This window comes from Dendrobates tinctorius, unplaced genomic scaffold (genome assembly GCF_039654945.1).
Source record: "Dendrobates tinctorius isolate UK_male_01 unplaced genomic scaffold, ASM3965494v1 ptg000126l, whole genome shotgun sequence".
Taxonomy (NCBI): Eukaryota; Metazoa; Chordata; class Amphibia; order Anura; family Dendrobatidae; genus Dendrobates; species Dendrobates tinctorius.
The window spans coordinates 6,148,035-6,165,008 of record NW_027361794.1 but is presented as its reverse complement, the minus strand read 5'-3'; the positions used below and the strand labels follow the sequence as shown (position 1 = coordinate 6,165,008).

The 16,974-nt window shown below is 47.0% G+C and overlaps 2 protein-coding genes across 2 annotated transcripts in view; both read right to left on the bottom strand.

Annotated features, from left to right (window-relative positions):
• The window catches only part of LOC141047227 (uncharacterized), a 480,556-nt gene that overhangs the window by 188,338 nt on the left and 275,244 nt on the right, over positions 1–16,974 (bottom strand). The window lies entirely within an intron of this gene.
• The window catches only part of LOC141047265 (uncharacterized), a 165,071-nt gene that overhangs the window by 126,109 nt on the left and 21,988 nt on the right, over positions 1–16,974 (bottom strand). Inside the window, exons 3-6 of the mRNA XM_073542272.1 lie at positions 791–938; positions 482–661; positions 275–398; positions 98–195 (exon numbers count right to left, since the gene is read on the bottom strand). Coding sequence (XP_073398373.1) covers positions 98–195; positions 275–398; positions 482–661; positions 791–868 — 480 coding nt within the window. The 5' untranslated portion in view covers positions 869–938. The remainder of the gene's footprint in view (positions 1–97; positions 196–274; positions 399–481; positions 662–790; positions 939–16,974) is intronic.

Sequence of the window (16,974 nt, the reverse complement as noted above, 5' to 3'; positions counted from 1 at the left end):
GACATATTATATTGTTGGATAAACCAAGACTGAGCACAAGAACTTCACCAACATCTAGACATCATAGGGAAGATCACATGACATTCTCTCCATCTACCTGATGATCCTGAGGAACATTAGGATCTTCTTGTTTACAGTCCTGTGGAAGAAGAGGACGGAAACATCTCTCTGGTGTGGTCCTCATACTGGACAGATCTGGAAGAAACACATACAGGGACTGAATTCATTCTTTACATACAGATAATTATAGGCCGTGTGTATTTAGTCCTATTACCTGGTGATGTGAGGGGCTGGGGAACCTCCACCATGACGGCCTTGTACAGATCTTTGTGTCCTTCTAAATACTCCCACTCCTCCATGGAAAAATAGACAGCGATATCCTGACTCCTTATAGGAACCTGACACATACAATGATACTGTCATCCCCCCGGTCCCTTCATAGCAATATTGTATAATTTTACAGCATTCCCAGCAGTGTCACCTCTCCAGTCAGCAGCTCAATCATCTTGTAGGTGAGTTCTAGGATCTTCTGGTCATTGATGTCCTCATGTATCAGGGGGTGAGGTGGAGGCCCAGTGATTGGGCTCAGGGGTCTTTCCCATCCCTCAGACACAGGGTCCTGACAGCGCTCACTAGAGGTTTTCTTCACTACTGTGTAATCCTGGTAATGGAGACACATATTACTAAATCTCACTACAGACATTTCCAGAGTCCTCACCTCTCCAGTTCTGTCCATCTATTATTCCCATAGATTAGAATGATGTAATGTGACGTCATCAGAATCTCTCACCTCTCCAGTAAGCCGGAAGAGGATCTCTAGGGTAAGGTGTAATATACTCTCTGCCATCTTGTCTCTGTTCATATCCATCCTTGATGAGAATCAGGAAAAGTCTCTTATATAGAAGATCTTCACTGAGAGGATCCGATATTGTAGAGACCTGAATGAGAAGATGAGCCGATGTAACATCATAAACATCCCGTGTAATAATTGTCATGAAAATATGAACCGTTTTCCAGGGGTTCAATTACACCTCCAGAAGTTTCCGCTGCATCTACTGGGACTGACACGCTGCCCTTCCCCCATTAGGTTTGCACAGTACACACAAATACCTGCAGTCTCTCTCTACCAGCACTGTGTAATTCTATCCCACTCTTTCCCCCCCTCCCTTGGGAACGTGTTTGAGAGCAGCTCACTCAGCCGTGGTGCAAGCGCACATGATTTTCTTGCCAGCTTGCAAAATGGACATATAATGGGTCCATAGCCTCAAATATTACTGATTATATCTATCTATCTGCTGAAGAGCCCGGCATAGTACCTAACTGTGGGTCCCGCTCTCGCCCTTAACAGCCCTGCTCTCTACCCACCATCACGCTCTCTCCTTCCGCAGCCCCACTCTCCACCCGCCATCCCATTTTGTCCCTCCGCAGCCGCGCTCTACATCAGTGTCAGGCTGTCCCTCCACAGCCCCGATCTCTTCCTCTACAGCCCACCCCCAATACCCCACATCATTCCGTCACAGCTGCCGGACTACTCCCCCTAATATCCCATATCATCGCGCCAGCCAGAGCCATCGGACTACTGTCCCTAATATCCAACATCATCCCTTCAGCCAGAGCCACAGGACTACTACCACTAATATTCCACATCATCCCGTCAGAGCCACTGGACTACTACCCCTAATATATGGGTATATGGGCAGGGAGGGGGTGATTCATTTCTGTCCTGTGCTCTCTGCTGCTTTCTGGAGGCAGACAATGGCTGGGAGCTCATGTTCCCGGGGATGCTAGATTTCTCCCACCGTGGTCACTTTTATATATAGAGGTATGCCTTCGTTATGCTCCACACCATTCTATCATTGTAACAACCCTGCTGGCATCACTGCATGGCCTCCTATCCCCCGCACACCAACTTACTTTCTGCTTCAAGCCATGCTGTGAATTCTGTCTGTTGCCAGCTCTGTGCCTCTGCTCTCCATGTTTCCTTACTGTGTGTATAGGGGGGCGGCGCCTGAACTCTCTGGTTCTTATGCAGTCAGGGTGCACCTGGCTCATGGGTCCCTGACCAATCACCTAGAGCCCTGGACTATTTTACCCTGCCACACCCACTGGAACATTGCCTGAGCAATGTCTAATCTCAGTTAGTATCTTGCTGCTGAGGAAGCCAGTCCCTGTTCTGTGTATTTCCTCCTTCTCTGGAGGAATACTTCTTGTCTTGCCTTGTACCTTGTCTGCCTGCCAGGAGGCTGAATACCCTGGCCCTTGAGTCTTGGTTCCAGTACCCTGTCCTACCTTAATCTCCCTTTCTCCTTGTCCGTGGCTTCCTTCCCTGCTGTGTCTTTCCTTGTGTCCTCCCTGTCTGTGAATCTGCACCCTTGCAGCTCTGTTTGTGAATCTGCACCCTTGCAGCTCTGTCTGTGAATCTGCACCCTAGCCGCTCTGCCTGCCCGGCTCCCCAGCCGCTCTGCCTGCCCGGCTCCCCTGCGGCTCTGCCTACTACGCACTCCTGCGGCTCCGCCTACCTGCACCTCCTGTGTGAACAGGTCCAAACCTGTTCCTTCATATTCCACTCCTTCCTGCCTATATCCATACCTGCACCTCCTGTGTGAACAGGTCCAAACCTGTTCTCTCATATACCACTCCTGCTTGCCCAGTGTCTCCGAGCCGTGCCCACTTGCCCAGTGTCTCCGAGCCATGCCCGCTTGCCCAGTGTATTGTGAGTTCATTTTTCCCTTCACCATTGAGGTCTGATGAACTCCCTCCTCTGGTGAAGGAAGGTAGTGAGGCTGATAAGCAAACACCTGGGCAGCTAGATGATGACTGGGTGGCTGGAATTGAGGACTGGATATAAGGCAGCCGACGCCCTTCTGCCTTGCTGGTGATCCTGCTGGATTCTTGGAGACCAGTCTGATTCCTGCGTCTCAAAGCTAAGTTTTTCTGCTCTGCTTTGTACTCTTCAGTTTTGTTTTTGTTTTGCCTTGTTTTTTGGGAGTTCTGCCATCCCCGGCCGGGGGGTGAGCTGAATTCCATTTTTGTCTCTGATCTGTTGATCTTTTGCTCTGTCTTCAGAATATACCCGAGTGCTGATATAGTCTTTTGAAGCCTAACGACTTCAGGGCCTGTTTTTCCTATCAGTCGGTTGGCTCATTTTGGATAGGGTTTTTGCGGATGGCAGACAGCAGCTTTCCTATCCTGTCCTATTTAGTTAGCTTGGGCCCCATCATTTGCTCAACCTATCTTTCTATCTGTGTTAGTGTTTTCATCTTGCTTCACCGTCATTATATGTTGGGGGCTGCCTATTGCTTTGGGGTCTGCTCTGGGGCAGTTTAGTTTTTCCCCTGTCTTTAGGCTATGTAGTTCTCCGGCTGTGATCGAGGGGTCTAGGGCACCGTAGGAACCCCCCACGGCTACTGCTAGTTGTTGTGGATAGGTTCAGGGGTCTGCAATCAGATAGCTGCCAACCTCTCTGGTTTTTCTGGACTTAGCTAGTATTTTGTTTTTTCCTCCTTCGGTGACTCATCATAACACCAGTGTCTCCGAGCCGTGCCCGCATGCCCAGTGTCTCCGAGCCATGCCCAGAGTCTCCGAGCCGTGCCCGCTTGCCCAGTGTCTCCGAGCCGTGCCCGCTTGCCCAGTGTCTCAGTCTGCCTGTTAGTCACACCTGTCCAAGTGACTTGTCCCCGAGTGGGATCAGCAGCCACAGCCAGACACCACCCTGGAGTGGCACCCGACAGCTACCTGCCGCACAAGCCTGACCTCACCATCACAGGCTCCAGTGAAGACCGAGGTAGCTGTCGTAGTCACGCCCCTTCCAGGGTAGCCTGGTTTGTGGCACAGTGGGGCCACAACCCCCCGGCTCACGCCATTCAGCCAAGGCGTGAGCGTGACAATCATTCACATTACTCTTCCCCAGCTCACCTACCTCTCTGTCATTCTCCCTGCTATAGACTTTCAGCCCTACATTTTATTGAGCCCTGAATTTGAAGAAATGTCTCCCTCTAGTGGCCTGCTTCATGATAGGTTGGAGATATATATATATATATATATATATATATATATATATAATCTCCATATATATATATACACACATACACATATACATATTTCACGCAGAGGTACAGTAGATAGAGTAGCCGATAATTCAAAGATCATTACAGACCCCGACAGGATATGAGACATGGTTTACATACAGTAAACCATTGCATATCTGCTATATTTACATTTGGCCCTGACTAATAATGTTAGTAGTGTATGTGTGTAAAATTTTGGAGCTGTAGGTGTTAAAGGATTAATTTTACGGAAAAAACTGGCGTAGGCTCACAAGCAATTTTCTCCACCAGAGAGGGCAAGCCAGTGACTGAGGGCAGAAATTAATAGCCTAGAGAGGGACCATTGTTTTTGGCCCCTCCTGCCTAAAAAAATCTGCCCCCAGCCACCCCAGAAAAGGCGCATCTGTAAGATGCGCCAATTACGGCACTTACCCGGTCTCTTCCCATTGCCCTGTAGCAGGTGGCATATGGGGTTAATGTCACCTTGCTATTGTAAGGTGACATTAAGCCTGGTTAATAATGGAGAGGTGTCAATAAAACACCTCTCCATTATTAATCCACTAGTCTGATAGGGTTTAAAAAAAAAAAAAAAAAAAAAAAAAAAAGAAGATACACATGTGAGGATTGTTATATACTATGTGGGCTGTGCTATATACTATGAGGGCTGTGCTATATACGACGTGGCTATGTTATATACTATGTGGCTGTGCTATATACATTATATTCTATGGGGGAGGCTGTGTTATATACTATGGGGGGTACATTATATTCTATGGGGGGCTGTTTTAGATTTTATGAAGGAGGATTGCATCATACTCTGATGGGGCTACATTATATTCTATGGGGAGGTGGACTATTCTATACTAGGGGGGGCTGTATTGTATTATATTCTATGAGGGGTGATTGCATCATACTCTATGAGAGGGCTACATTATACTATATGAGGGGGACTGCATTATATTCTATGGGGGGGTTACATCATACTCTGGGGTAGCTGCATTATGCTCTATGGGGTAGCTGCATTATACTATGTGGGCTGCAATATACTGTATCGAGGACTATAGGGAATACATTATACTATATGAAGAACTATGGGGTGCATTATACTGTTAAGGATATGAAATCAATATTTAGTTGTGAAGATATCCAATATATATATATATATATATATATATATATATATATATATATATATATATATATATATATATATATATACACACACACACACATACACATAGATGCTATATTAGAGTCATGAACCCTTTAAGTATATACTTAAAATAAGATCTTAAAAACTATTTCTGCCAACACGTTATGATTCAGTAATTCTTGGTGTAATGCTTGCTATGCTTGCCAATAACTTGACCTGTAATAGATATTTACATAACCAGCTTGCAGCTGGTAAGAACAAATAAAGAATGGTCTAGCAAAGGTTCTGTGACCAAAAGCCATTGTTCCTATACCGATAAGCCATGAGGTAATAACTTGGCAGGCAGCTCGCTTTTTCTCTTTAAAAACCCACTGTACTTCCCGCAATAAAGATAAGGAATTCATTTTAGACAAGTTGTCTGGTGTATTTCTTCAATGCATGCGCATGCTCTCACATATAATTTGGCCACAGAAAATTAAGAAAGGTCTCACCCTAGTGGGACAACCATAACAGTTGGCGCGCCTTCAACGCGGGGCCAGGACAATCGAAGCACTTATATCACTCGTGTTCACGTCCAACCAGCTATCCAATGGTATGAGTCCGGGGTCTGGTAGCGCAAGTGATATTAATATAAAATAGTTCAAAGGATTGTGGCATTGCTGTATCCCTCTGCTTGCTGCACACAAAGTGCACAGTAATCAAGACTAGTTATTCATTAGCTCTGCTTCTGTCACTGGCCAAACTATGGTCTGAGCCCTGGTTGCCTTAAAGTGACAGGTTGGAGCGATCCTGCATGCCAGCTTAACTGTCTTGGCAGATAGATGTCTTGCCCTTATTGTATGCAAACTTTAGTACTTGCTATTTCTGAGCAAGGATGGAAAATCGTTACGGTTTTAGACACACCCGTCCCCAGGATTGAAACTGGTTATACTGCTTTCTCAATTGCATATCCTGAAATTAAAGTTTTTAGATGGAATATACACGCCAGGATATCTGTTCTTAGTCCAGAGGGGTTAATATTACACCACATCGAGGCATATAAGCTGTACTACCCCTCACACACACACCACCTTTCAGGTGCTGCAGTAATTACAGCAGTCCAGAAGTTTATGAAATTTTTGCAAAACAGGAAGTGCAGTGGTTGGGAATTAAATTGTAACATGGGTACCAAACTAAAGCCAGTCAGTTCTCTGCATGAGACTTAGTGGCAGAGAGAGAAGGCAAACAGTATGTTAAAAATGCTAAAGTCCTCCTAAAACTCACGGGATCTACGACGGGGGGGGGAGGGCAGACTTGACGAGGATTAATGGAAACGCATGTTGATTAGCAAGAGAGGGCTCTTACGAGACAATAAAATTTTGAAGGATGCTGAAGCATGGTATAGAACGTCACAAGAAACAGAGACAAATGTGGACTGAAGTATGTGATTCTAAGACTGGTGAATATGTGTACCAACCACCTCCTGACAAAGCGACTGACTTCGACAGCCACGCCCTACTGCACATAGACCACCACCATACTTTCCAGAGGGGTGGACATGTGCAGCTTGCCAAACTCAGAACCAAGACTGGTGGGACACGTGTGCTGTTTGTGGGTCACCATGCCCACACAATCCTACTCCCTTATATCCAGTTATAAATGCAGATGGCACGCCCCATGTCCCAACAGCCATCTTAACTAAGGGCACATCTGCACCCATTTTAGGCAAGGCTAAGCCACACCCTGCAGCCACTTAGCTCGAGTAGTATCTGGAATATATACAAATGGTAGCACAGATGATGTTGCTAAGGAGGAAGGTGTAGAATTCTGCCACACTACAACTGCACCTCCGCTATAGAACCCAAGAAGTGACACAACAGGGCTACCGACAAACACTAACAGTGCTACACAATATATGCCCAATTTCAGTGATAATAGCCCAGCCAGTACTGAATCCACAAATGACACCTGCTGACCTCCTAGACGCATGGCTCCCACCATTAACACTCTGAAACCAGAAGGGAACTGAAGGTAACTGGACACAGTCACTGTAAACAATGTTTCTGTTTGTTTTCACTTTCACCCCAATAATCCTTCACTTTCTGCTAATTCCCCTAATCCCTACTCCTAGTAAGGAACTGTTCATCTCTTCTTCAATCCTCTCCATCCACCTCACCTCCGCCTCAAAACTGTTCCTTAACATACAATCCTCTGTCTCCAAACACAGACAGCCCCCTCATGCCCTCTCCTGCTCCCACCTGCTAACACTTTCTCTGCTCCTTCTCACTGCTGGCGATATCTCCCCAAATCCTGGTCCTCCTCACCACATTCCCACAGTCATTTCTACCTCCCATCCACACTCTATCACAACCTTCCGTAACCTCTCCAACCTTATACCCATTCACCCAGCCCCCGCTTCCCCAGTCCCACTAACAGGAGCTCTGTGGAACGCTCGCTCTGTCTGCAACAAGCTTTCCTACATCCATGATCTTTTTGTTACTACCAAACTCTCCTTCCTCGCCATCACCGAAACCTGGCTCACCCCTTCTGACACAGCCTCTCCTGCTGCACTTTCGTATGGCGGCTTCCACCTTTCTCACACCCCCCGCCCCAGCAGCAAACATGGTGGAGGAGTTGGTTTTCTCCTGTCAGATACCTGCTCCTTCACCCCAATCCCACTGCCACCCTCTGTTACCCTCCCTTCCTTTGAGGTGCACTCTGTGCGCATCTACTCCCCCTCCAACCTCCAACTGGCTGTCATCTACCGCCCCCCAGGGCCAGCCACCACCTTCTTTGACCACTTCACCACCTGGTTACTTCATTTCCTTTCCGCGGACATCCCTACTATCATCATGGGCGACTTCAACATCCCCATCGACACTTCCCTCTCAGCTGCCACTAAACTTCTATCTCTCACTTCCTCCTTCGGCCTCACTCAATGGTCTTCTACAGCCACCCACAAAGATGGCCACACACTGGACCTCATCTTCACCCGCCTCTGCTCCCTATCTAACCTCTCTAACTCACCTCTTCCTCTCTCTGACCACAACCTGCTCACATTCTCTTCCCTCTTCACTCCATGTCTACAATCCCCACCCCACAAACTTTCACACCCTCGCAGGAATCTTAAACACCTTGACCTACACTCATTCTCTGAATCCCTCCTCCCTCTTACAGATATAAGTTCCTTACACAATGCGGATGACGCTGCCGCTCTATATAACACCACAATAGCTGTAGCTTTGGAATCCACTGCCCCACTTACACATACCAAAACTCGCAAAATCAACAGACAGCCCTGGCACACCAGCCTGACCAAAGAGCTGAGGCGAGCTTCCAGGGCTGCTGAGCGCAGATGGAAAAGATCCCACTCCAACAAGCACTTCATCGCATTCAAACAGTCCCTCACTACTTTCAAGACCACACTAGCCACAGCTAAACAAACCTACTTCTCATCTCTCATATCCTCCCTGTCTCACAACCCTAAACAGTTATTCAACACCTTCAATTCTCTCCTCCGCCCCCCAGCACCTCCTCCCTCCCCACTCATCTCAGCTGAAGACTTTGCCTCATTTTTCAAGCAGAAAATTGATAACATCAGGGACAGTTTTGGTCAACAACCCCCAGAGCCCTTCCTCCCGACTTCCCAGCCCTCCACCTTCAAAACCAACTTCTCCACCATTACAGAAGATCGACTCTCCACTCTACTCTCAAGATCACATCTCACCACCTGTGCACTCGACCCGATCCCATCCCACTTCATCCCAAACCTCACCACAGTCTTCATCCCAACCCTAACCCATCTCTTCAACCTGTCACTAACAACTGGTGTTTTCCCCTCAAGCTTTAAACATGCCTCCATCACACCTATCCTCAAAAAGCCCTCTCTTGACCCATCCTCTGTATCTAGCTATCGCCCTATATCACTTCTCCCATACGCCTCCAAGCTACTGGAACAACACGTCTACCTTGAACTGTCCTCCCATCTCTCTTCTTGCTCCCTCTTCAACCGCTTACAATCTGGCTTCCGGTCACACCACTCCACTGAAACTGCCCTTACTAAGGTCACCAATGACCTCTTAACTGCCAAGAGCAAGCGACACTACTCTGTCCTCCTCCTCCTGGACCTGTCGGCTGCCTTTGACACAGTGGACCATTCCCTATTATTACAGACCCTCTCATCCCTCGGCATCACAGACTTGGCCCTCTCCTGGATCTCATCATACCTAACAGACCGGACATTCAGCGTCTCCCACTCACACACCACCTCCTCACCTCGCCCCCTATCTGTCGGAGTCCCACAAGGTTCAGTCCTTGGGCCCCTGCTGTTCTCTATTTACACCTTTGGCCTGGGACAGCTCATAGAATCTCATGGCTTTCAGTATCATCTTTATGCTGATGACACACAGATCTACATCTCTGGACCAGATATCACCTCCCTACTAACCAGAATCCCTCAATGTCTGTCCACTATTTCATCCTTCTTCTCCACTAGATATCTGAAACTCAACATGGACAAAACAGAATTCATCATCTTTCCCCCATCTCACGTGACCCCCCCTACGAACCTATCAATTACAGTAAATGACTGCCCACTCTCCCCAGTCCCACAAGCTCGCTGCCTCGGAGTAATCCTTGACGCTGAACTCTCCTTCAAACCACATATGCAAACCCTTTCCACTTCCTGCCGACTTCAACTCAAAAATATTTCACGCATCCGTTCATTCCTCACCCAAGAATCTGCAAAAACCCTAGTCCATGCCCTCATCATCTCTCGCCTTGACTACTGCAACCTCATGCTCTGTGGCCTCCCCTCAAACACTCTCGCACCCCTCCAATCTATTCTAAACTCTGCTGCCCGACTAATCCACCTGTCCCCCCGCTATTCCCCAGCTTCTCCCCTCTGTCAATCCCTTCACTGGCTCCCAATTGCCCAGGGACTCCATTACAAAACCCTAACCATGACATACAAAGCAATCCACAACCTGTCTCCTCCATACATCTGTGACCTCGTCTCCCGGTACTTTCCTGCACGCAACCTCCGATCCTCACAAGATCTCCTTCTTTACTCCCCTCTTATCTCCTCTTCCCACAATCGCATACAAGATTTCTCTCGCGCATCACCCCTACTCTGGAACTCTCTACCACAACATATCAGACTCTCACCTACCATCGAAACCTTCAAAAAGAGCCTGAAGACCCACCTCTTCCGACAAGCCTATAACCTGCAGTAACCACCGATCGACCAAACCGCTGCACGACCAGCTCTACCCTCGCCTACTGTATTATCACCCATCCCTTGAAGATTGTGAGCCCTCGCGGGCAGGGTCCTCTCTCCTCCTGTACCAGTTATGACTTGTATTGTTTAAGATTATTGTACTTGTTTTTATGTATACCCCTCCTCACATGTAAAGCGCCATGGAATAAATGGCGCTATAACAATAAATAATAATAATAATAATAATAATAATAACCTACTAGATGTGGCACACGCTATGCTAGTTGGAAACCTCAGGAAGCTGCTACCTTGGTGAACAAAAACTGGATTAAAACACATGTGACATGCACACATATGAACAAGTCGGTGATTGACTTGGCCAATGAATTCTTCAGTGTACCACTACACCCTGACAGCAAGTACTTGTTTGCTTTCACTCATGAGAGCCGACAATATGCTTGGACCGTGATTCCTCAAGGGGCACAAAAACAGCCCCTCAATGTTTACCCAGGCCATAACCACAGTTCTGGAGCCCTCGAAGATGACACATCCAACTGTTACCCTTCTGCAATACGTGGATGACCTCCTCCTCTATGCTGACACCCTGCCAGAAGCACAGATGGAGTCCAACTCCCTACTTCAGTTCCTGGCACACAATGGATGCAAGGCATCCAAAGACAAGTTGCAGTTCTGCAAGGAAAAAGTTGTGTTACTAGGACACTGCATCTCCCATCAAACAAAACACCTGACTGAAGACAGGAAAGCGGCTGTGCAGAATATCCCTCTGCCAACCAAGCCTACCCAGCTACAGTCCTTCCTTGGACTTGTATCTTACTGCCGCTACTGAATCCTTGATGCCTCTCTACGCATGCAACCCCTGTATGACTGCCTCAAGGACAAGCCCTTCAGTCTAACCAAGGAAGCCATTGATGGGTTCTACATGCTGAAAGCCGCAATTGAATCCTCTCCTGCCTTAGGATTACCAGACTACAATAAGCGTTTCTGCCTGTTTGTCATGGAGAAGCAAGGCCATGCAACTGGAGTCCGGACACAGCTTCACGGAGGATGGCAACGTCCACTTGGGTACTACTCTGCCAGACTTGACCCCGTGGCCCGTGGGGTCCCAACCTGCATGAGAGCCATGTTTGCAACTCACCTGCTGCTGGACAAGACTTCTGACATCATGATACTGGCACCTCATGACATTACTGCAATTCTGGCCCAGACTCAGCCAAAACACCTGTCTGCTGCCCGTCATCTACGTCTACAATGCTCCCTTCTGCTACCTGACAATGTCACCATCTCCAGATGTGCTGTCCTTAACCCAGCTACTTTCCTACCTCTGCCAAGGGGGGGGAGGGAAGGATGCAGCCCACATCTGACACACTAGTGGAAGAGGTAGTCGACTCGGAGATGGCTGAACATGATTGTCTCGCTCTCATGAGACAGGAAACATCCGGATTTGACTCATTCATGGATGAACCTTTGGAAGACCCTGATTTAACGCTCTTTGTAGATGGTTCAAGGTATGCGGACCAAGAAGGCCGTTTCCACACTGGTATATCAGTAGTCACAGAAGACACCGTACTGCTAGCAAAACCACTGCCTCCATCCGTATCTGCACAGGAGGCGGAACTGTGGGCCTTGACAGAAGCATGCAAAATGTCTTCCCAATGCACAGCTACAATATACTCCGACTCAAGCTACGCTCATGGTGCATGTCACGATTATGGACCAATCTGGAAGACAAGAGACTTCATCATGGTTAACGGCACGCCTGTCAGACACCACAAAGCCATACAGGAGCTGATGGAGTCCTTGTTGATGCCAGAAAAAGTCGCAGTGGTGTAAGTGAAGGCACACACTGGAGGAACTTCAATGGAAGCAGTAGGTAACAGACTGGCTGATGTAACGGCAAAAGAGGCAGCAATGCTACCACTAGACTCCGAAACGTCTCATCTGTACTCACTCATGAACCTGGAGACAAAGGAAAAAGCACAATCCTGGGAGAAGATGCTCTCCACGCTCCAAAAGCAGGTATCCAAGGAAGAGACCAATGGACACAACATGTAGCCACAAGATGAAAGACACCTAATGATGAACAAAGGAAAACCCTGCCTCCCAAGGGTCCTCTACCCTATGGTGGCTAGATGGGCCATCGGCACAACCCATCAGTCCAAGACCCAGATGCACAATTTTGTCCGCCGGTACTATTATGCACCAGGCTTCCCAACCGTAGCCACAAATGTCACAAAGGGATGCCTTGTCTGTGCCCGCTGTAACCCAGGGAAAACAGAGAAGTTACCCCAGAAATTCACACCCAGACCCCTGTATCCTTTCCAGCGCATGCAGATAGACCACATACAAATGCTGCACTCAGGGTTTTTGTTTTTTTTTTTTCAAATTCGTTTATTGAACCTCAGGACACAAAGAATGTACAACATACATTTTGGCTTATGATAACAAGCATTATACATAGCATACGTGTTTGTCCATTGTAAAATATAAAGCTAAGAAATTGCACACTCTTATAGATAAACAAGGTAATATGTACATATCCTTCCAAGCAAACGTAAATGATAATTGATATACATGCTGGAAAGTGTATAGCCAATCCAATTTAACAAGCCTTGTCATATCATTTGGAAATAAAGTCTAACTAAAATTCCTAAACTACAACTACCACATCAACTAGTGTCTACTATTTCCGCAGCCTGGTCTCCTATATCATTGTATGTCGCATGTGATGTCTCAACCTTGCAAAGTAAGATGAGAGGAATTCCACCTCTGCCAAATCTTTTCATATTTACCCGGGCATCCCCTATTTTGGTATAACGTGCGCTCATATGGAACAATCAAATTTACCAACTCGATCCAAAATCTAAGGGAAGGACATGAGCCTCCCATCCACCGTAGTGCCAGCACCTTCCGTGCCATAAACAGTGTTTCGCGCAGGAAGACCCCAGTATAGCGATCCCAAGTCTCCTCCTCCCATACCCCAAACAAGCAGACCAATGGCTCTAGAGGGCCAGGGGTTTGTACCAGGGATGTCAGTAGTGAAGTCACCTCTTTCCAGTAATGTAGGATAGTGGGACATTGCCACACCATATGAATAAAATCCACACCTGGCAAGTGACATCGCAAACATTCTGATGATTGAAGTCGACCCATCCTAAAAAGTCACATTGGAGTCAAGTACGATTGATTATACATAATTGCATCATTCTGTTATTAATAGATGGTGATACTCCAGTCGGTGATTCCAGAATCTCCTCCCATTCCTCTCTTTGCATATTAGGGATGACTCGTTCCCACTTCCTCTTAATAAAGCTTATGGCAGATTCTGCCCCTACTGACAGCATGCATGCGATTATATATATAGAGGATATGAGACCCTGGGGACCCTGGAAATTAAGAATTCCTATCAGCGGTAAAGATGAAATAGTACGGCCCACACCCCCACCCCACATATGTGATTGAAGAGCCGATCTCAGCTGCCGATAACGAAAAAATTGAGATCTCGGAATATCATGTGTGACCTGCAATTGTTCAAAAGACTTTAGGATCCCCTGGTCACACAAGTCTCCCAGTGAAAAGACGCTATACTGAATCCAATAAACGGTGGATGGGTGATTTAGTAATTCCGGAAAATAGTTATTATTCCACAGGGGCATTTCAGCTATAAAATCTTTAAACCCAAGTATATTCTTGATTTGCCTCCATATTAAGTGTGCCAGCTGGAGCAGGGGCAGCAGACGTGGGACATTAGTTTTCTCCAACTCAAGGAAATCCAATGGGCAATCTGCTTGTGCAGCGTGAAGCAAGTGACTTTCAGAATTGGGGAGGCAATTACCCGGCATCCATTTACTTAAAGCTTTAGCCTGCCCAGCTAAGTAATATAGGAAAAAAATCTGGCAACGCCACCCCACCTCCCTTTTTTGGTCTTTGTAAAGTGGACAATTTAAGTTTGGGCCTAGTTTTCCCCCATATAATGGGCCTAGTTTTCCCCCATATAAAAGGACGTGACCAGGGAATTGAGATTTACAAAAAAAGGACCCGGGCACCACTACCGCACTATGCTGAAGGGAGTAGCTAAGCTTAGGGAGCACTATCATTTTAATCAGGTTAATGCGTCCAGCCACAGACAATGGAAGCCTACTCCAGGATGCAAAATTAACTTTAACTAGTTCCAGCAGTGGGTGGACATTAAACTGTAAATCAAGCGCACTATTGTAAGATATGTGAATGCCCAAATATTTAAAACTAGATACAATAGACTGCGAGGAGAGAGCCTCCAGCTGAGGCATCGGAGCATGGGAAAGGGGCAAAGGGCAGACTTCTCCCAATTTATATGTAAACCTGAATATTTACTGAATCTATCTATACGGGATATCACCTGTGGCAAAGTTTCTTCCAGTCGTCGGCATATAGGCCTATGGTATCCACCCGACCTGCTATATCTATACCTTTGTGTCATGTCGGACGCTGTTCACACCACAGCGTCCGGCAAGCAGAGGTAGTTCCACCTCCAGCCACTATAGCCTCAGTGGCGCCGGCCTGATCTTCAGGCTCTCGGGGGTTAATCCTGCTGGAGACCAGGTTGGATGGTTAGTCACGCCCACGGTCTTTAAATAGTCATGCTGGCCTATGGGCGTCGCCGATTATAGCTTGTGTTTCATACCAAGTGGTTCCGGTCTGGAGTGGAGGTGTTGCAGAGAGAGAGATTCGTATCTGGTGTCGTATAATCCGTTGTTATCCTTTCTCCTTCCCATATTTGTGTTTAGTTGTGCCCTATTCACATTACTGTATATTCCTGTGTGTGTGTGGCGCAGTGCAGTTTAAGTTCTCCCTGTCTGTCTTTATTTGTGTGGGGGCTTTGGTGGTGTGTCTCCTCACTGGGTGGAGGGTGGAGGGTTAAGTGCAGGGCTGAGCAGGAGACAAGGAAAGGTTGGAGGCTCAGGCATTTGCACCATCAGCAAAAACCCTGGGTTGAGGGTCAGACAGGGTTTCCCCTAGTTATAGGGACATCACAGGGCCCCCGGGTATTACAGCCTTAGTGGGACTAAGCCCCACGTGACTGATGTTAGGGGAGGACCTTATACGTAGTGCTAGTGCCTCAATCGCAAGGGCGAAGAGGGCCGGGCAAAGAGGGCAGCCTTGACGGGTTCCCCTATGTAATGAGAAAGACTCAGATATAGTTATTTACTATAATACAGGCCTTGGGTTTCATATGTAATGTTCTGATCCATATTATAAATTTATTGCCAAAGCCATACCTTTGCAAACATACGGAGAGGAAAGGCCATTCAAGAGTCAAAAGTCTTGGCAGCATCTAACAATGCCAATGCCCATTTGCTGTCCGGCATTAGGGAGCTATACTGTACTATTGACTGGACTCGTCTGATGTTAATGGAAGTAATTTTACCAGGCATAAAGCCTGTTTGATCAGGATGTATAAGGTTCAATATAATTGAGTTCAGTCTAGTAGCTAGGATCTTGGTGAAAATTTTATAGAAATGGGACGATAGGATCAACATTCTAGGGAGTCCTTCCCCTCCTTCCGAAGCACTATGATGTTAGCCTCATAAAAGGACTCAGGCATAGAATTCCCTTCCCAAATGCCCCGAAATACCTTCACCAAAAGTGGCATCAATATATCCCTGTACCTCAGATATAATTCGATAGGGAACCCATCAGGTCCAGGGGCCTTCCCAGAAGCCATGTCTGTCATAGCATTTTCTATCTCCTCTGCGGTGAACATAGTGTCCATAAGGGCTCGCTGCTCAGGATCTAATGTGGGGAATGATACATCTGACAAATAGTCTAAACACCCCAAAGTGTCAAAGTAACTTTTACTGTAGATTCATATAGGGACCTGTAGTAGTCATGAAAACAGCCAAGAATCTCCTCGGTCGAAGACACCAATAGACCATCCGCCCTACGAATCTGTAATATTGTATTAGAGGTGCTATATTGGTGCACCAGATATGCCAAGAACTTGCCCGTCTGGTTCCCCAATTCAAAATAAGATTGACGGGTAAAGAATAGTTTGCGCTTAGATTTAGTGTCCACATGCTGAGTATATAACCTCTGGGCAGCCAGCCACTCAATCCTGTTCCCACTGGTTTGGTTAGATATATATAAGGCCTCTGGGTCTTTCAGTCGTTGCTCCACCTCATCATCCTTTCTTGAGGTTACCCGCTTAATATAAGAGATCGTGGAGGACAAACAGCCCCTCAGGTATGCCTTAAAGGGGTTGTCCGGGCTTTTCACATAATCTCAGTACATAACTGGGCTGCAGAATTATGACAATAAGTTATTTACTTTCTGTCACTAGTTTGCACGGTTTTCTACATATTCTGAACAGAACTTCCAAGGGGGGGGGGGGGTGTTATGGCATTGAAATGGAATTAGTCGTAACCTCCTACTCTACTCCAAACATGCCCTCTATAGCAACAACCCCACCCTCCATAGCTACAGGCCCTCCCCGTCCACATGAAGCAGCCCTCATCACACAGTAAGGAATTCTTCCCCTCCAGCAGCCTCAGTGCAGAGAGCAGCTGCTCCTCCCACAGACA